This window comes from Protopterus annectens, chromosome 1.part2 (assembly GCF_019279795.1).
Source record: "Protopterus annectens isolate FY-2018-M chromosome 1.part2, PAN1.0, whole genome shotgun sequence".
In the NCBI taxonomy this organism is placed as follows: domain Eukaryota; kingdom Metazoa; phylum Chordata; order Ceratodontiformes; family Protopteridae; genus Protopterus; species Protopterus annectens.
The window spans coordinates 1079065540-1079086938 of record NC_056727.1 but is presented as its reverse complement, the minus strand read 5'-3'; the positions used below and the strand labels follow the sequence as shown (position 1 = coordinate 1079086938).

Genomic DNA, 21399 nt, shown 5'->3' with positions numbered 1-21399 from the left:
AGATGTTTCAAACATAGATATGCCTAACATTCTGGAGTATCTGGCGAACTTCTTCATTCAGGCCTGTCCTACTCCTCCATCAAGATACATGCATCAGCTATTTCAGCAGAATACAGCTTTGATCCACCTGTTTTTAAGCACCCTTTGCTCAGGCAGTTCCTCAGAGGAATCAAGAATGTAAAACCTCCAAGGAAACCACCATTACCAGCTTGGGATTTAAACTTTGTGCTAGAAAAGTTGACACTATCACCCTTTGAACCAGCAGCAACAGCAGACCTACAACACCTGTCATGGAAAACTGCTTTCCTACTGGCAATTACTTCAGCAAGGAGGGTTTCAGAACTACAGGCCTTAATGGCAGTGCAACCCTTCCTAATCTTCCACCAAGATAGTGTCCATGAGGACTAATCCTACATTTATGCCCAAGGTGGTATCCAGAGTGTCTTTAAACCAGGCAATCCACCTACCTACCTTCTTTCCCAACCCACAAAACAGAGGGAAAGAATACTGCATACCTTGGATGTACATAGACAGCTACGCTACTACTTGGACAGAACAAAAATAGCAGAAAGACTGACCAACTTTTGTAGCCTATGCAACAGGAAGGGAAGGAAAAGCTATTTCCAAACAGACAATCTCCAAATGGATAGGAAATTGCATACGATACTGTTACTCCTTCCATGGAAAACCAATTCCACAGAACATAAGACCTCATTCTACAAGGGCAACAGCCACTACCACAGCCTTCTTACGAGGAGTGGCAACCAAAGACATTATTGAGGCGGCTACTTGGACCTCCGTGCATACATTTGCCAAGCATTATAATTTGCCTCTATATTCCAGATCCCGAGCAGGGTTTGCCACTGCTGTACTGCAAGGGATCCTAAACACACCATAATCTACTTTTATCCTCCTCCCCTAGTTGGCTATGGTATTCTACCCAGTTGTTATGACTGCAGATGCATCCATGAAGGACATAGTACAGTTTTGTACCTACCATAAATGTAGATGTCCGAACTGGATAGCATCTGCAGTCAGGATTACCCTCCCTCCTTCCCCTCTGTGGTACTCCTAGGGTGTCTACCCTCTTAATAGCTAGCTGTTGGGGGGGAGTCTTTTATGGTGTATTTGTTTGTATATATGTACATACATGCTTATTGTTGTGTTTACCTCTATCTATTTGGAAACATTGGCATCTATCCAAATTTTAGCCTGCAAGAGGGCTACTGGCATCTGGGGCAAGAAACAGAGGAAAATGGCGTCGGCTGATGCTTTTATACCCGAAGACCAGCAGTGATGATGTCGGGTGGAGTGCGACATCAGCCGAAGCCGGACCCGGACTTTGGAATCCGGCCGACTGCAGGGCTGCCTGACGACAGGACAACCCAGTTATGACTGCAGATGCTATCCAGTTCGGACATCTACATTTATGGTAGGTACAAAACTGTACTTTTGTGGTGTTGCCTCAAGTATGCTGCTTCCACTTTAGTTCTTGCCCCCAGAGATTGAAGTGCCCAAACTTACCACCAGAGATTGAAGTGCCCAAACTTACCAGGGAAGGTGAAGTCAAACCAGCAAGAGTGGGAAGGGCACTCCGCTTTTTACCTACCCTCTATTCCTTAACTTCCTGAGTATAGTTATTTCTTGCACCCTCTGGATGTCCACTGCAATTTGGACAGTTTATTAGGACATTGTGCATGTGAACTCGTTACTCTACATGAAGAGCAAGGAGTTGCAGTCTGAAAGCCAGCCATCTGCAACTGGTTGGTCAAGTATATAAGGTGTCTGCTAGGTCACACTACCAAAGGTGCAGCATTTTCAGAAATTCAGGATATTTATGGAATAACCACATGGATCTCAGGCCACACGTCCGATGCAAGCCAGGCAATCATTGAGGTCAGATTGTTGCCATCCACTAGGACATGTTCTTAACCTCTTTCCCAGCTGTATGCCTGGTGATTTGCACCAGTAGTCTCTTTAGTACTGCCTACAGTGGGCAACAGCTGTGAGCAACTCACTGTAGTCAGATTGCTGCAGTAGTTGGCAGAATCTGCTGGGACCAGGAGCCCATCAGCTGAACTTCAGACATTTGAAGTACTACACTTATTTGCTAGCTTTTTGCCCCTTGCTTGCTGACCAAGCCTCCTGCCCTTTAGCCCATCTGTAGCTGAAGGATGTATAAAGTCCCAAGTTTTTATACATGATTCCAAACCTGACTTGTCATCAACTTTAAAATGCTTAATTTCTACTCTTAAGTATGGGAAAATTGACAATTTTTGGGGAGAAGTGCGTATTTCTAACTTGTTTTCTGAATTCATCAGACTCTCATGTTAAAATTGTTCTAATTGTGAAAGTATGAGGAATGTTTTATTTGCAGAGCCTTCTTGTCAGGAAAAAAAAATCCTTGAATTCAGTTTTTTCTATTGCATGGGTCACTACTCGTATGTGTGATTACTACTGTCAGGGTAGTGGCACTGTTTTTGAGGAGGTTGCATGGCTGCGTTCTCAACCTCATTGACAAATGTGATTTAAAATTTCCCCTTGGATAGAGATTGCTTCTTTCTCCTGCTACAGAGGTGGTGAAAGAGGGGCTGATCCTGTTTTCCAAGTTTTCTAAGGGATCCTTTAACTCTTATAATTTTGGCAAACAAGTCTCCACAAAATGCAGGCAAAAAGACTTCTAAAAAGAAATGGCAAGGTGTGACCCGTAAGTAAGCCCCATACCTCCCAAAACCAAAGACTTATGTCTGACTATGCAAGAGACTTGCACTCCCACCCCAGTTCCTCTCTTATCCCAGAAAGTCTCTGACAGTTGTTTTGGACAAATGGTTTGGCCCAAGGTTAGAGATTGCAGTGGAAGGAAATTCCTCCCACCCAGGGGGCAATTCCTCAACCTCCAAATTGGACACTGGATACTTGTTTCCACTGCAAATGTTTGACTGAGTGGAGGCCCCACCCTGAGGACCTTGGCTTCAGTGTTTTTTGGAGAGGGTTGGATTATAGTATTATAAACACTGCTGTGTGGTCCTCTGTATATACTTTATAGTGCACTGTAAGCTTAATTTCTTCTCTAGGACCATTCTCCAGGGGTTTCTTGACTCTTCCACCTCCTAGATGTAAGCTGATGTCCTTCAAGGATGCATCTGCAGTCCTTACAAATGGGTTGTCCTGTCGGGCAGCCCATCGGTCGGCCGGATTCCAAAGTCTGGGTCCGGCTTCGGCTGGTGTCGCACTTCACCCGACGTAATCACTGCAGTTTTTCGGGTATAAAGGCATCAGCCGACGCCATTTTCCTCCGTCTTTCTTGCCGTGTGGCGCCCGAAGCGGAAGCTGTTCGCAAGTGCCGGTCGGTCAGATCCAGAGATCACTACTACCGAATACTACTTTGAAGACTTCTAAAAAGCCAAGTACCCCGTTGGACTCTTTCTTGCCTCAGCCGATGTCAGAGAAAGTGAATAACTGTTTATCTTGTGGGAAACAAATACCTCATAAAGATTTCCACTCCTAGTGTATACATTGTTTAGGCCCAGACCACGACGTAGCAGCTTGTCTAGCCTGTGCTTCTTTTAACCGACGGACGCTTAGACGTCGGTCGGAATTCGCTGAACAGATTTTCGGCTCTGATTTTGCCTATATTATGCCGTCGGATCCTCCAACGCAAATTACCAAAAACCGCAAGATTTTGCCTATATTATGCCGTCTGATCCTCCAATGCAAATTACCAAAAAACGCAAAGAAAAGGACCGACACTCGCGGTCCGTGGTTTCGGCCGAAACCACGATTAAGCAAACCGCGAGTGTCTCAGTTTCGGCCGAAACTGAGCAAGCGGTTCTTTCTTCAGCCGAAGCCATGCCTTCTACCGAGGCCTCCTCTAACCTGGTAGCATCGGCTTCTGAAATCCAACCTTCTGTTGCGGTTTCTCAGGAATTATCAGACACTATTCCCCTGGATATTTCAACCCCTGCACGTGGAACTGCTAGGCCTCCTGCAGCCATGTCTATTAAGGCCTTTGCCAGGGCTAAAGCAGCCAAAACTTCAAAAACAGTGCCTGCCAAACCCCCCTCACACAGGCCCAGCACCAGCTCCCATATGCTTTCTTTGGCTGAGGATCTAATTTTTTTAATCCGTGGATCCCAGCCTCATCCAGACAGGACCTGTCTCCCACCTCCAGAAAAGAGGCCTAGAGCAGAGCCCCCTGAGCCAGTATCCACAGATGATTCCTCTGATGACTCAACATACAGACCCTCCTGAGGCTCCTTATTCCCCTTACGAAGACTCTGATGCTGAAGAGTCCATTCCTTCAGCCTCTCCACCTGAGGAATTTTCCTTTGGGGAAACCTTGCATGCTATGAGGGAACAATTTCAGTGGCAGGGCCAAGATTTCTCAGACTCCAGAAAAAGGCTTAGAACCTTTCTACATTTGCCACAACATAGGCCTTTAGCTATACCTCCAGTTCTTTCTGTTGTAGATGATGCATTTAATGATGCTTGCACTGCTCCTGATTCATTACCTCCGGCTCCTGCTAAGCCCGATAGGTTCTACAGGGTCCCGGACACTCATCACCATTTATACAAGGCTCCTTTTGCAGATCCAGATACAAGGCTCCTTTTGCAGATCCAGAGACTATCTCCCAGGGCCCTAAAGCTGTAGCAGCTACTTCTACTAAAAACCCCCTCCCCTCTGAAAGGGAATCCAGGTCCTTAGAGAGATGGGGTAAAAAAGTTTACACTTCTGCTACTTTGTCAGCTAGAGCTTTGAACTGCCAATTTCATATGATTCAATATCAAGAGTTTATGCTTGACCAGTTAACTAAAAAGCTGTCCTCTGAAGAATCTTTAGATAAAAAATATGTTCAGGAAATGGTACATAACATACAGCAGGTTAGTAACCATTCTTTAAAATGTGGCTGATGCACTGGAGGCTTCCTTTAGATCAGCCATGACTGGCACAGTTATCAGGAGACATGCATGGTTGAAAGAACAGGCATTACCAGACCATGTCAAATCAAAGCTTTTGGATGCACCCATGGACAAGGTCAACTTATTTGGTTCCCCTGCACAGCAAGTACTAAAGATGGAAGAGAAGGTGAAATCTGTACAAACAGTGAAAGATTTCTTACAGGTTCAACCTCCAAGGTTTAGCAGGAACTGGCCCTCCAAGAATTGGTATTTTCCGGACTCCTCTAAGACAGAGGCAGGAATAGGCGTTCTAGAGGCAGAAACCAATCCAGGGGTGCCTACAGGGGACGCCAGTGGCAAGGCAACAACCAGCGAGGCACGGACGCAGCCACCACCACTACAACAACTCAATCACAGTGACTTGGCAGTTGCACCGCCTACCAGGGAACAACTAGAAGCACCCTTAGGCGGAATATTAACCTTATTTTCAAAGAACTGGCATTGCATCACAAGGGAAAAATGGATTTTGCAAAGTATAGACCAAGGTTACAGGTTCCATTTCCATACTCTACCAGGAAAGAGAGGAATGCCAAACCTACCACCTACTCAAAGGGCAGAAGCTCTAAAGCAAATATTTCAGCTATTAAAAATGAGAGCTGTGGAAAAGGTACCATCTCTGGAGCAAGGAAAGGGATTTTACTCCAGACTCTTCCTGGTACCAAGAAAAGAAAACAAATGGAGACCCATTCTAGACCTATCCGCTTTAAACACATTCCTCATTGTTCCAAAATTCAAAATGCTGACCCTACAGCAGCTTCTTACCATGCTGGGCAAGGAGTCTTGGTTGGTAACTCTAGATCTCAGAGGCATACCTTCACGTCCCCATACGACCAATTTGCAGAAGATACCTCAGATTTCTTGCAGGATCAGAGCATTATCAATTTTCAGCATTGCCCTTTGGCTTATCTACTGCGCCCAGAGTGTTCACGAAATGCCTGGCATCAGTAATTGCTCATTGCAGACTTCAGGGGATCCAAATTTATCCCTACCTGGACGACTGCCTGATACAAGCAGACAACAAAAGCAAGCTAACAGAAGACTTACAAAGAGTCATTTACCTGCTGCAAGCCCTGGGATATACAGTCAATATAAAAAAGTCAAGGCTGATTCCATCCCAAAGAATAACCTTTCTGGGTGCAGAGCTGGACACATCAAAACAAATGGCATTCCTAACTGCAGAAAAGAAAGAGCAACTACCTCTCTAACAAAGCAGAACCATCTAACTGCAAGAAAAGTACTGCAAGCCCTAGGCTTCATGGCATCCTGCATAATTCTGGTCCCTCATGCCAGAATGCATATGAGAAAGCTACAGTGGTACCTAAAGAATTTGTGGTCCCAACACAAGCACAGCCTAGAAACCAAAATTCCAATAATCCCATGCCTGAAGCAAGAGTTCCTATGGTGGGCTCAGGCCTGTCAATCAAACACAGGATTGTCCTTCTGCAACAGTCAACCAAGCCAAACCATCACGACAGATGCCTCAGACCTCGGTTGGGGGGCACACATGATGCTGGGCAAGTGCATACAAGGCTTATGGACTCAAGACCAGCTGCGCCTACACATAAATCTAAATGAAATGCTGGCAGTAAAATTGGCAATCCAGTCATTCAGACCATTTCTCCGAGAAGGTCAGTTGATAAGGACAGACAACACCACAGTTATGTGGTACATCAACAAACAGGGAGGCACACACTCATATCCTCTATGCCGGCTGGCACTGGACCTATGGGATGTGGCTCTGAGCTACAACATTCAGTTACAAGCAATTTTTGTACCGGGAAAAGAAAACATTCTAGCAGACATATTAAGCAGAACTACCACAGATGCCCACGAATGGATGCTGCATCCGGACATCTTCAAAGCCATCACAAGAGAATGGGGATTACCACAAATAGACTTGTTTGCATCCCCACTCAATCACCAGATAAAGACATTCTGCACAAGGACGTACCACCCACTTGCTTGGAAGGTGGACTCCCTATCTTTCAGTTGGAAAAACCTGACAGCATACGCATTCCCACCACTTCCTTTGATGCACAAGGTGCTTCTGAAGATCAAAGAGGACCGTCCAAGGATCATTCTGATAGCTCCAGACTGGCCAAGACAACATTGGTACCCATTGCTGAGGAGCATGTCTCAGGAACAAATATGGACACTACCCCTGATCCCATTGCTGTTAACACAGAACAACTACAACATCCTGCATCCAAACCTGAAAACTCTGCAGCTAACTGCCTGGAACATTACATAACAGCAATTAACCCAAATTTATCCCAAAGGGTTAAAGACATAATCCTGGAGGCTCGTAGACCTTCAACAAGAAAGAATTATGCAGCAAAATGGAAAAGATATCTCATTTGGAGTACTGCAAAGGGAGAAGATATGTGACACTGGTAAAAACATAGCCAACATCCTGGAGTACTTGGCAGAGCTCTTCCATGCAGGCCTGTCCTAATCTTCCATCAAGATACATGCATCAGCTATTTCAGCAGAATACAGCTTGGATCCTGTCTTCTCTCATCCTCTGCTCAGACAGTTTCTGAGAGGAATTAAAAATGTAAAACCTCCCAGGAAACCACCATTGCCAGCATGGGGAACTTTGTGCTAGAAAAATTGACACTTCCCCCTTTCGAACCAGCAGCAACAGCAGAATTACAATACTTATCCTGGAAGACTGCTTTCCTGCTGGCAATAACTTCAGCAAGAAGGGTCTCTGAACTACAGGCATTAATGGCAGTGCAACCCTTCCTGATCTTCCATCGATAGTGTCCATGAGAACAAATCCTACATTTATGCCTAAGGTGGTATCCAGAGTGTCATTAAATCAGGCTATCCACCTACCTACATTCTTCCCAAACCCAAAGAACAGGGGAGAGACTCTTGCATACCTTGGATGTACATAGACAATTACGCTACTACCTGGACAGGACCAAGTCCAATAGAAAAACTGACCAGCTTCTGGTAGCATATGCCACAGGAAAGGAAGGAAAGCCAATTTCAAAACAATCTCCAAATGGATAGGAAATTGCATTAGATTTTGTTACTCCTACCATGGAAAGAAAACTCCAGAGAACATCAGGCCTCACTCCACAAGGGCTACAGCCACTACCACAGCTTTCTTACGAGGAGTGGCTACCAAGGACATTATAGAGGCTGCTACTTGGACCTCCGTGCATACATTTGCCAAGCATTACAATTTACCTTTATACTCTAGATCCCGAGCAGGTTTTGCCACTGCTGTTTTGCAAGGGATCCTAGCTACACCATAATCTCTACTCTTTTCCTCCTCCCCTTGTTTAGCTATGGTATTCTACCCATTTGTAAGGACTGCAGATGCATCCTTGAAGGACATAGTACAGTTTTGTACCTACCATAAATGTAGATGTCAGATAGGAATGCATCTGCAGTCAGGATTACCCACCCGCCTTCCCCTCTGAGGTACTCATAGGGTATTTGCCATCCTTCAGCTAGCTTGGGGGGGATCTATTATGGTGTATTTGTTTGTATATATGTACATACATGCTTATTTTATGTGTTTGCTCTCTGTTTGGAAACCTTGGCATTTATCCAAATTTAGCCATCCAAGAGGGCACCTGGCATCTGGGGCAAGAAACACTGAGGAAAATGGCGTCGGCTGATGCCTTTATACCCGAAAAACTGCAGCGATGACGGGTGAAGTGCGACACCAGCCGAAGCCGGACCCAGACTTTGGAATCCGGCCGACCAATGGGCTGCCTGACGACAGGACAACCCATTTGTAAGGACTGCAGATGCATTCCTATCGGACATCTACATTTATGGTAGGTACAAAACTGTACTTTACTTGTGTAGCAAAGGCTACTACAGCAGTGAACAGAATGATAAACGTAGTACAGTAAACTTACCATAACAGTATGTCCAAATGATCATTGCTGTAACTGCCTCTTCTTTCACCCCCTCACCACCCTTTTGGTGTGTATTATGCCACAGTGTGGACGTTTTTTAATCCTAGCATTGTCCTCTTGTCAACAGAAAGGGAGGCCATGCCCTGAAAGCTGTGAAGGGCTTGCCACTCATACAGCTCAGTTCAAGTTCCTGGACAGTGTGGAAGTTGGCCTGAAGCTTTGGAAACTGGTTGGCTTTATGTTTGGCAGGTTGTAACCTGAATAGGTAGTACTACTGCAGCAGTGAAATGAACAACTGTTGCACAGCTATACTATCCTTTCATCCCAGTCTGTGTGATAAGGCAGACTATCCTCCATCCCTTGGCCATTCTGGAGGACCTTTTTTTTTCTGGATCAGTGGTAGTGCAAGTGCACTTCTGCTCCTCTGGGAGGAGCAAGGTGTTATGGGTACAAAACTTGGATTCAAGGCTGGAGCACTAAATCTGATGGATCAGATCCACGAGGGGGCTTGATCTCAAGTCACATTAGTTGGAGTGGGATGAAATATTATACAACATGTCAGCTTTTCCTAACCACTGAAGCTGCTTTTAATGTAAAGTCTGCCAACTTCGATATGACAAGTGTAAAGACTATCTCTAGTTGTACCTTAGAATTATGGCACTTCATAAAGCTCTGTGTCAAGCATAAATTATATCACTCATTTTAGCCATATATTAAAACTGTCAGCACTAGCTAACTGGTGCTTGCCATTCGTGATGTTTATTGGTCACTACCCCATAACAATTTTCAGTGTGTTGTAGGACATTAAATCTTAAGTGCTTTGTACAGAAATGTGCCGTTCCTCAGACAAATCTTAAGTTTGTATTCTCTTTGTAGTATTGCATTAGTTATATGCTTACAGTTGTAATTAGCAGTGCACTTTAGACATGGTAGCAAGCTTCTGATCAGTTCTGCAGCTAAATGAGGTATGAAGTACTGATATGCTGAAAACATTTAAGAAATGCCTGATTGTGGATATTTGAAAGCTTGTATGTGCTTTTTTTTTTTGGGGGGGGGGGGTAATAAACCTGACCAGTAGAAGCTTGGAAGTGTAAATTACAACAGTGTCCTTGAGTGGTCGTGAAAGGTTAGGTAAGTGACAGCTAACAGATTTGTGCACATCAAAATAAAATGCATATCCCATGTAAACGTGTTTTCCTCCCTAGTTTTCTTTTTTGGGGCTGGGGGGGGGGGTCACTCAAGTTAACAATAATACACCATTATTTCCATTTTCTATGCATGGTAATATGTATGCTTAAGGCATGTTTTCTGTGAAATGACTAGTATATGGAGAATCTTGGAAAATGTTGGCAGGTGCTGAGTAATCAGTCCAGCATATTTTTTTGTGGCATACAGTGTAATTTCTTGCATGCTGTAGTTGACAGTAAGATTTGTATGGGTAGAACCAGTAGTGCTCAACATTTCCACAATGTAACATTTTCTCTGTTCATCTTTTATGGGCAATGTGATTAATGATTTTGCTTCCCTGTGCTCTAGCTGCTCGGATGTGGTCCATTTAATGATTGAATGTATCAACTTGTGTTAAATTGATAGAGTCTAGCTGTGACATAGTTGCAAGTCTGATTTTTAACAGTTTACACCACTGGTGGTAGCTTTATTAAATGCAAGTTTGACTGTAACCTATTCTTAACCACTCTATCCCCAAAAATTATGGATGTTTGCAAAATATGTTCAGTGAATATTTATGCTGCTTTTAAATGTATGAAATTTTTTATTTCTAGGAACGCCAAGGACGTGTCAAGTAAAGGACTTCAGCTCTTTTCAGCAGTTGTATCCTAGTATGACTGGATCTTTGGAAGAAAACAAAAAAAACTTTTCTTAATTTCACTGACTTTACAGACTTTCAAAACTTGTAGTTATAAAAGGTATTGGAACTTTATGAAATCCATAGGACTACAAAAAAATAGTTAAATATAGGTGAAAAAAATGTTCCGTTTCTTTCAGCTTTGGTTGTGATTTCCAAGCGTAAACTTTCTCATTTCTTTTTATTGAGTTTTTGGGTTTTATGGTCCGTCAGTGACGTAAACCTTATCTTGAACTTTTGCACGTAAAACACCAAGTTGTACCTTTTCATCTAGCGTGGAATGGCCAAACATTGTTTCCCAGCTTAGAGTGGCATTTTATGAAGAATCTGACTCATTAGGAGCAATTCAAACGGTGTCTGCAAATCTTGTCTCAAGTGTTGCTCATCTCTTGCCCCTTGCTACTAAAAAAACGTCACGTGATTGGAGTCTGAGAATTTTTAACCTTGCATCACAGATTGCAGATGAAGTCTGTCTGTTTTGATTTAAAGTGGCAAACCATATTAAAGAAAAAAGCCTTCTGTTTATACAGGACTGAACCTGGAAAGTAAACTGTAGTTTATTTGTTTGGAACTGTTATTTTTCCCCACTCCTTTCCTGTCCAGCAAAGTTTGAAGTCATTGAAGACATGGCATTGCCTTTCTTTTCATCATGAATCACTGCTACGTAATAAATGTGATATCCTGTTCAGCAGCATTCAGGTGTGGGGTTTAGTTTTTATCCTGATGTATACAAACATCCTGCAGGACGTTCAGTTTTGGAACTATGTTCAATGAATGTGACAGAAATTGTGCATTTCTGTTTGTGGTAACTTATGTGGCAAGTGCCTAATGTTTTTTTTCTTTCTTTTTTTTAATTTTTGGATGGGTGGGGGGGGTACCTTTTTTATTTTCTAGCCAGTGGTAGAAAAGCAGCAAGCATGCACTACAGACTATAAAAACAAATAAACTGATAAATAAACAAGCTTTCATTGCATGCTGTCCACTGGGATATTTTTTCTCTGAATATTTTCTTTAGCATTATTTTTCAAGTTTAGTTTTGAGATAGCTGTATCAGTTGTAGGAATGGTTAGTTTACTTAGTAATGTTAAAAGCTGTTGATTCCTAATTTTAAAAGTTCATAGCATCATTACTGGCTTGACTCTTCAAAGGAAAGTATGAATTTGAAAACTGACCGACTTTAAACAGCTGGTAGGAAAATTCCTCATTGTTTTGATCTGAAGTGAGAACTGAAGTCTAGCTTTGTGAGATGCTGGCAATAGTCTTGAGGAAGCTATGTCGGCATGAGGATAAGATGGTGTAGGTAAAGTGAAAATCAGATTACTGTACATTTTTTAATGTGAATTGTAGTGTGCAGGTATAATAGAATTTGAATCTAAGGTCTTTGGTTGCACAGATGTTCTTAGTGTTTCACTGTTGCAGTCATCCCACTTTGAGTTATCCTGCCAGGGGTAGCCCTCAGTCGGCCCGAGAACCAGAGGCTTAGTATTTCTGCGTCTGTTGCTGTCGCTCCAGGACTGATGTCAGGTAGTCAGTGGTATAAAAACAGGTAGCCGACACAATTAAATAAGTCCTTCTTGCCGAGGAGCCTGAAGCAGAAGCAATTTGCACGAGTGCCAGTCGGCAGTTACCAGAGGTTTCATTTCCGGAATTAAAGTTGAAGTCTTCTAAAGCTTAGTACCCTGTTGGGGATCAATTGTTTCGCCTGTGGAAAGCAAATACTACACAGATTTCAATTCTTACTGCGTCACCTGTTTAGGCCCAGACCATGACATCCCTCTGTGCTGGTTGTGTGCTTTGTTCAACGCCCGAACTATTTGTTAGGACCTTTATTGTAGCAAAGTACTTTTGCTCTCTATCTCCATATTCTGAAATTGCTTCGATAAGCCATCCGACTACTGATCTTCTGAAACAACGCAAGGATAGAGACAGACCACACAGGTCCAAAACTGACTACCATGCTTCCGTTTAGCTAGTCGCCAGTTCGCCGGTACCCAGAGGTGCTTTCGCAGCCCCTGATGCCCGCATTGATGGATTTTCAGGCCGCTACAGACTCCAGTTTGACTACGGAACCTGCGGATGTCTACCTTGGATGGGTCTTGAGCCCTTGTGCAAGCACCAGCTTCTGAGGAAGTTCTTCGCACTACCAATATTTGGCACAAGCAGACTGTCTTTTCTTTCTAAAACTACTGAGTTTCTAAGGCCCAGAGTATGAGCTGCACCTAAAAGACCCTAACTCGCGCGCTTGCTTCCTTGCCGCAATCACAGATGCTTAAAATAGCAGAAGACCTTATGCTGATTAGGGGAAGCCAGCCTTTCCCTACTAAGAGACTTGTCCCCAGCAGCTTTATCGGACCAAGAGTTCTGACTAGGAGGTATGATTATGAAGACATGCCCTTATCCGTTTGAGGATTCAGATGCAGAGGAATCCATTCCTTCTGCCTCTCCTCCAGAGGATTTTTCTTTTGGTGAAACCCTACATACTTTGAGAACACTTCCATTGGGAATGCCAGGATTATCCTCTGTCCAAAAAGACTCGGAAATTTTTATATTTTCCACAGCACAGATCCTTGGCTATCCCTCCTGTTCTGGATGATGACTTTATGGAATCCAGTCCAACTCCCAATACCTTTACACCTGACTGGTATTAGAGTCCCTGACTCGTCCATTTCTTGTCAAGAATCCGACTCCTGACCCAGAGGTAATCTCCCAAGGGCCTAAAGGAATAAAAACCACAGCTAAGAATCCCACCCCCTCGGACAGGGATTCTCTAGCGTTAGAGAGATGGGGTAAAAAAGTATATACCTCTGCAACTCTTGCCATTAGAGAATATTTCCACATGCTGAAATACCGACAACATACCATGAAACTCAAACAAAAATTAAGATTTACAGGAACTTGTGCATTCTGCAAGCCAAATCAGTAAGCATATCCTGCAATGTGGGTTTGACACCCTAGAAGCATCCTGCAGGGCAGCAGTCTCAGGTTCTGTATGCTTGGCTTAAGGAACAGACCTTGCCAGATGTCCAATAAAAATTATTGGACGCACCACTGAACAAAGACCATGTTTGGCACCAAAGCAGAAGAGGTTTTAAAGATGGAAGAAAAAGCTAAATCTGTGCAGACAGACTTTTTGCAAGTTAATCTTCCAAGATTCAGTAGATATTGCCCCTTAAAACATTGGTCCTTTCCAGCCCCCTCAAAGCCACATCAGACTAGACCTAGGGGAAATAAACCCCCCAGACAGCAGTCTCAGGGTATGCAGAGATCTAAGCAATGGAGTACCACCACTTCTAAACCAGGGAATGCTAAACCACCCCCTTATGGAAAGAATTCACAATGACTTCTCAACTCCTCCCACCTTTGCCCATCTGCTCGTGTCCTTAGGAGAAAAACTTTCCTCCCATGCAAAAAACTAGGCCTCCACCAATGATTGATGGGTCCTAAACAGTCTCTCAGGGGTACAGATTTTATTTCCACAAGCTGCCAACCCCAAAGGGATTCCTAGGTCTTCCTCCAAACCAGTAGGCAGAGGCACAAAACCAAGTTCATTCCCTGCTCTCCATGTTGGCAATTCAACCTCTTTCTGCAGATCAGCCAAGGTTTTTATTCCAGGCTTTTCTGACACCCAGAAAAGAGGGCACCTGGCATCCAGTCTTAGACTATCTATTCTAGACACCTTCCTTGACCATTCAAATTCAAAATGCTCACTCTGCAGCAGCTTCTCCCTATGCTATCCAAAGATGCCTGGTTAGCCACTCTAGACCTCAGAAGCCTATCTGCATATCCCAATCAGAAATTCTTGCAGAAAATATCTAAGTTTCAGGGGAGGATCTATGCATTAGCGGTTCTTTGCGCTTCCCTTTTGCTTATCCACTGCTCCCAGAGTTTTCACAAAATGACTGGCTCCAGCCATTGCTTTTTGCAGACATGTATTCAAATTTACCCTTACTTGGATGACTGCCTGATTCCGGCAGACAGTCAGGAAAAGCTGTTACAGCACCTGACATTTGTAAAGGACCTCCTAACCCTCCCTACACTATCAACGAAAAGAAATCCAAACTAGTCCCCAGTCAAATTGTATTCCTGGGAGTAAGAGTGGACACAGCATCCCAGATGGCATTTCTAACTCCAGAAAAACAAGCCCATCTTACAGGCTACTTCTCTCAGCTGGCCACCAGAACCCAGTTATCCACAAGGAAAATCCTGCAATCTCTAGAGTTCATGACCTCACATTCTACTAATTCCATATGCCAGACTGCATATGAGGAAACTTCAGTGGTACTTAAGCCTTTGGTGTCAACATTCTTGGGACCTGGAAACTATTATACCTATGATACCTTGTCTAAGGAAAGATTTTCTTTGGTGGGCAGCAGCATGCAACCACAGCAAGGGACTTCCCTTTTCACATCCCCACGCCACCCAAACCCTAACTACAGACTCCTCAGACTATGCCTGGGGTGCTCATCTGCACGGGCAGGTGCATTCAGGGCCACTGGAGCCCAAACCAAATTAATCAGCACATCAACCAGTAAGATGCTAGCTGTTCAGCACGCTCTGACAGCTTTCAGATCCTTGCTCTCTGCGGGCTCTACTAATCAAAACAGACAACCCAGTAATGTGGTACATCAAAAAGTAGGGGAGGACACCCACTCTGCAGGCTAGCCATGACACTTTGGAACATTGCCTCAGCCATGCATATTCACCTGCAAGCTCAATTCCTGCCAGGCAATCAGAACTCTCTGGCAGACAACTTAAGCAGAAATCTCCTAGACCCACGCAAGTGGCAATTACACCACACCACCTTCAACCTTGTGACCCAAAAATGGATACCCCAAAGGTGGACCTATTTGCCTCCCTCTACAACCACCAGCTCAAATTCTGCACCAGGGAATCTCACAGCAAGGCCTTGGAAAGTGGATGCCCTATCCTTCCAGTGGGCAAACCTCTCAATCTATGCATTTCCCCCCTCTACCTCTTACTGGAGTTTTACTCAAAATAAGGGAGGAAAGACAAAGGGCAATCCTGACTCCCAGACTGGCCACGCCAACACTGGTACCCACTACTGCACAGCCTGTCCCTGTTGCCTCCATGGCACCTCCCCCAGATGCCAACTCTCCTGACTCTGCAGGAGGGAGAGTTCTTGCATTCACAGATGTTCTTCATACCACATTGCTGCAGTCCTAACACTTGGGTAGTCCGCTGTCCCAGTCGGCCCGAATACCAAAGTATATGGCTGACGTCGGTCAAGGCGCATTAGTCTGACGTCAGGACGTCAGGGTACAAATGCGCATGACCGACGTCATATCCTCAGTCTTTTTTGCCGCATGGTCCGATGCAGAAGCAGTTTTGCAAGTGCAGGTTGGCGTTCTGAGATTTTCCGAAGTCGGAGTTTCAGACCGAATCCAAGTTGGCCAAGTACCCCGTTGGGGATTATTTTGTTTTTTTCTTGCCTCAGTATTTTACCGGATGACAGAAAAAGTGAATAACTGTATTTCTTGTGGGAAACAGATAACTCATAGGGATTACCATACCTTGTGTATACCTTGCTTAGGGCCTGAGCACGACGTTGTTGGCTGTCGCTCTTGTGCTAGATTTAACAAACGCACTATAAAGAGAAGATTAGATTGTGCCAGGTTAGTTTTGGGAAGCGGTGTAATTATAAAATGCCGTCGGATGCTCCGGCGCTTCTTCAAAAAGCGCAAGGACAAAACAGCAAAGCCTAGGCTGGAAGAACCGTCCGTCCGGACGCCGGTTCTTTAGAGGGCTCGGTGGAGCCAGGGTTCAGCCAGAAATTTCTTTGGTATCCCAGGGAGAGACTTTATTACTGCAAGATGTGACCTCTCAGGAGGTAGGCCAGGCGGAAGGGGCTTCTCAGGTAGCTGTTCTTCCCTCCCTTCCTAAGGTGGTTAGGCCCTCCCTGCTGTTTCCAAGGCTTCTCCCAGGGGCAGGCCAGGTTTTGTTTCAGGAGTTACCCCTAGTTCTTCAGGGTCTGTACCTAAGAAGCATATGCTTAAGATGGCAGAAGATTTGATTACAATGATTAGAGGTTCTATGGCCCCTCCTGATAAGAGGCCTAGGGTGGAACCTGAGCTTGGGAGTTTGGAGCAGTGTTCGGATGCTTCTGAGTCTTGACTGAAGACTTGCAGGAGTATTCCCTTACTCTGATTCTGATGTAGATGATTCTACTCCTTCTGCTTCTCCTCCTGAGGATTTTTCATTTTCAGAGACTCTTCATTCCATGAGGGAGCATTTTAAATGGGAAGGTCAGGATTTCTCTGATTCCAGGAAAAGGCTTAGGGAATTTGTTTCTACCCCAGCATAGGCCTTTAGCTATACCTCCTGTTCTAGATGTGGTAGAGGTTCTTTTGCAGAGGCTTCTCTGAACCCTGACTCTTTGCCTCCTGCTCCAGTTAAACCGGATAGATATTATAGGGTGCCTGAAGCTCATAAGTATCTTTTTAAGAGTCCTAGGGCAGACCCAGAAACTGTTTCACAGGGGCCTAAAGGTGTTAAGGCTTCTGTTAAAAATCCTGTTCCTCCAGATAAAGAGGCTAGGGCTTTGGATAGATGGGGAAAGAAAGTGTATACTTCTTCCACTTTGGCCGTGAGAGCTTTGAATTGCCAGTTTCACATGTTGAAATACCAAAATTATCTCCTTTCACTATTAAAGTCTAAGGTAGATGCTTTGGCGGAAGGTATTGAGTGTAAAGAGTTGCAGGATTTAGTTCATGTTTCTGAACAGGTGGGTAAGCATTCTTTGCAATGTGGTTTTGATGCTGTGCAGGCCTCTTCGAGGGTGGCTGCCACTGGTTCGGTTCTTCGCAGGCACGCCTGGTGAGGGATCAGAATTTAGCTGAGCATGTGAAAACAAGGATTTTAGATGCTCCTTTACAATCTGATGTGTTGTTTGGTTCGCCTGTGGAAGCAGTTCTAAAGAAAATGGAAGACAAGGCTAAGTCTATGCAGACTGTTAAAGATTTTTTTGCAGGTTCAGCCTCCGAAGTTTAGTAGAAATTGGCCTACCCAAGGGGTGGACATCCTGCTTATGATTCCCAGTCTAGGGGTAGGTCTAGACGTGGTAGAGGCAGAGCTCAAGGTTCTTTTAGGCCTAGAACAGGGAGTTCACCTGCTCCGTCTTCTGGTGAGGGCAGGGGTCAGTCCTTTCGTAAACAGACACAATGACCTGCCTTTTCAGCTGCCAGAATCTTCTCGTCTGGCAGCACCTTTGGGAGGAAGGTTGGCACTTTTCAAAGAAAACTGGAGTTTAATTACCCAAGACAGATGGGTATTGGATATCATTCACCACGGTTACAGGTTTTATTTCCATACCTTGCCTCCTTTCAAAGGCATGCCAGACATTCCTCCTCAACAAAGGAAAGAGGCTCACAAGCAAATTTCTCTGTTGCTCCAAATAGGGGCCATTCAGCCGGTTCCTGTGCCAGAAAGGGGCCTAGGATTTTATTCTCGCCTGTTCCTAGTACCAAAAAAGGGGAACACTTGGAGACCAATTTTGGATCTGTCTATCCTCAACACTTATCTGGACATTCCCAAGTTCAAAATGTTGACGTTACAACAGCTTTTACCTCTGCTGGGCAAAGATCACTGGATGGTAACTTTGGATCTCAAGGAAGCTTACCTTCATGTTCCTATCAGACTAATTTGCAGGAAATATCTGCGTTTTCGAGCTGGGAATTCTCATTATCAGTTCTCTGCATTGCCCTTTGGCTTATCTACTGCCAGAGTATTCACAAAGGTTCTGGCTCCAGTGATAGCTTTCTTCAGGCTAAAAGGAATACAAATCTATCCTTATTTGGACGATTGCCTGATTCTGGCTCAAGGAAGGGACGTGCTTCAGCATTTGGAATATGTGATAGCAGTGCTAAGATGCCTAGGGTATTCTGTGAACGAAATAAAGTCCAGTCTAGTACCCTCTCAAGACATGTGCTTTCTGGGTGTGAGACTGAATACAGCAACCCAGATGGCCTTTTTAACCCCGGACAAACAAAAGAATCTTTCTCTTTACTTCCATCGACTATCTCATCAGTCCGGGCTGACTGCAAGGACAGTCCTTCAAGCCTTAGGGTTCATGGCATCTTGTATTCTGGTACTTCCCAATGCCAAACTGCATATGAGGAAGCTACAATGGTATCTCAAATGTATGGACACAGCACTGCCAGGATTTGGACACTGTCATTCAAATAATACCTTGCATTCAAAAGGAATTTTTGTGGTGGGCTCAGGAATGTCACCTAAACAAGGGACTCTCTGTGACCCGGCCAGAGGAGAGTCAGTTTCTAACGACAGATGCCTCAGACACAGCTTGGGGAGCTCATCTGAATGGAAAGTGGATACAAGACAAGTGGCCTGCCAGACTGCAGCATCTACATATCAACATGAAGGAGATGTTAGCAGTCCAGTTTGCATTGCTGGCTTTCATGGATTTACTTCTTCCAGGGCAGGTGTTGATTCTAACAGACAACACAACTGTCATGTGGTACATCAACAAACAAGGGGGAACACATTCTTATCCTCTATGCAGGCAAGCAATGATTTTATGGGAGACTGCGTTAAGCTTGCAGCTGAATCTTCAAGCAAGGTTTCTGCCAGGAGCACAGAACTCCTTAGCAGATGTCTTAAGCAGGCAAATCATGGATCCCCACGAGTGGAAACTGGATCTTCATGTATTTCAGACCTTGACAGTGTCATGGGGAACTCCAGACATAGATCTGTTCGCTTCTCCACTAAACCACCAGCTGCCAAAGTTTTGCACGAAAAGGTTTCATCACACAGCCTGGAAAGTGGGATGCTCTTTCTTTCAGTTGGAAAAATCTTCATGTGTATGCCTTTCCACCTCTGCCTCTCCTCCCAAAGGTACTTCTAAAGGTCAGACAAGACAAGCCAAGGATGATTTTAATAGCTCCAGATTGGCTTCGGCAGCATTGGTACCCATTGCTGAGGAGTCTGGTAAGGAAGCCTCCATGGCCCTTACCTTTGATTCCACACCTATTGTCTCAGGACGGGCATCTGCTCAATGTCAAGCTTCACTCTCTTCATCTAACAGCTTGGCATATTCTGTTTTGAACCATAGCAGGTCTCAGCTTCCTCAACAAGTTTTGAATGTGATTATGGAAGCCAGAAGACCTAGTACAAGGAAAGTGTACGCAGGAAAATGGAAGAGATTTTTATTTTGGTGTGCAGCAAAGGATTTGGATGTTTCTGAGCCAAATTTGAGTGTGGCTCTTAAATATCTTACTGAGTTATTGGACAAAGGTTTGTCTTTCTCTTCCATTAAGATTCATGCTGCAGCAATTTCAGCTCACTATGATTGTGACCCACCATTGTTTTCTCATCCTTTGTTCAAGCAATTTCTTAGAGGGGCGAAGAATATAAGACCCCCACGTAGAGCTACTCCTGCTTGGGACCTCAATTTTGTGTTGGAGAAACTCACTTTACAACCTTTTGAGCCTGCAGCTACTGCTGAATTGAAATATTTGTCATGGAAGACTGCTTTTTTGTTAGCCATTACATCTGCAAGAAGGGTGTCTGAATTGCAGGCCCTTATGGCAGTTGAGCCTTTCCTGATTTTTCGTAAGGATAGGGTATCTTTACGGACTAATCCTTCCTTTATGCCTAAAGTGGTTTCTAGTGTGGCTTTAAACCAAACTATTCATTTGCCTACCTTTTATGCAGATCCCCAAAATAGGGGGGAAAAGATTTTGCACACTTTAGATGTACACAGGCAGTTGCGTTATTTAAGCAGGACTAAGGATTTTAGGCAGTCTCAGCAGTTGTTTGTTTCTTTTGCTTTGAGTTCTCAGGGCAAGCCTGTGTCAAAACAAACTATTTCTAAGTGGATTGGGTTTTGCATTGCATTTTGTTATTCCCATCATGGCAAGGAGATTCCAGCTGGGATTAGGCCTCATTCCACTAGGGCTACTGCCACTTCAACAGCATTTCTAAGGGGTGGCAACTAAGGATATTTTGGAGGCAGCTACTTGGAGTTCAGTGCATACTTTCTCTAAGCATTACCACCTTCCTCTCTACTCTAAATCTAGGGCTGGTTTTGCCACGGCTATTTTGCAGGGCATGTTGTCAGCTCCTGCTTCCTTATGATTTGCCAGCCTCCCTTACCTCTGCTTTGGGATTCTACCCAAGTGTTAGGACTGCAGCAATGTGGTATGAAGAACATAGTACAGTTTTGTACCTACCATAAATGTAGATGTTCGAAGATCCACATTGCTGCAGTCCAATTTACCCTCCCTCCTTCCCCTCTGTGTTTAGGGGTGGTTGTGTGGGTGAGGTTATACTCTTGTAAATTTGTATATATTGTATATATATTTGGTGCAGGAGTGTGTGGTGTTTTTTGGTTTTAGCCTTTTATCTTTTTTAGGGTCTTCTGACATCTGGGGCAAGAAAAGACTGAGGATATGACGTCGGTCATGCGCATTTGTACCCTGATGTCCTGACGTCAGACTAATGCGCCTTGACCGACGTCAGCCATATACTTTGGTATTCGGGCCGACTGGGACAGCGGACTACCCAAGTGTTAGGACTGCAGCAATGTGGATCTTCGAACATCTACATTTATGGTAGGTACAAAACTGTACTTTGCAGAACCTGAACCTAACAGCCTGGCTTATTCCTGGACTTCTCCTCCAATGGCCAGCCTAAGCAAACTGGTCCCTGGATGTC

The 21399-nt window shown here is 44.4% G+C and overlaps 1 protein-coding gene across 1 annotated transcript in view; it reads left to right on the top strand.

Moving 5' to 3' along the window:
• The window catches only part of YTHDF2 (YTH N6-methyladenosine RNA binding protein 2), a 221653-nt gene extending 210252 nt beyond the window's left edge, over window positions 1-11401 (top strand). The window contains exon 6 of the mRNA XM_044059983.1: window positions 10625-11401. Within this exon, the coding sequence (XP_043915918.1) occupies window positions 10625-10648 (24 nt within the window). The 3' untranslated portion in view covers window positions 10649-11401. The remainder of the gene's footprint in view (window positions 1-10624) is intronic.
• Window positions 11402-21399: the final 9998 nt, after the last annotated feature.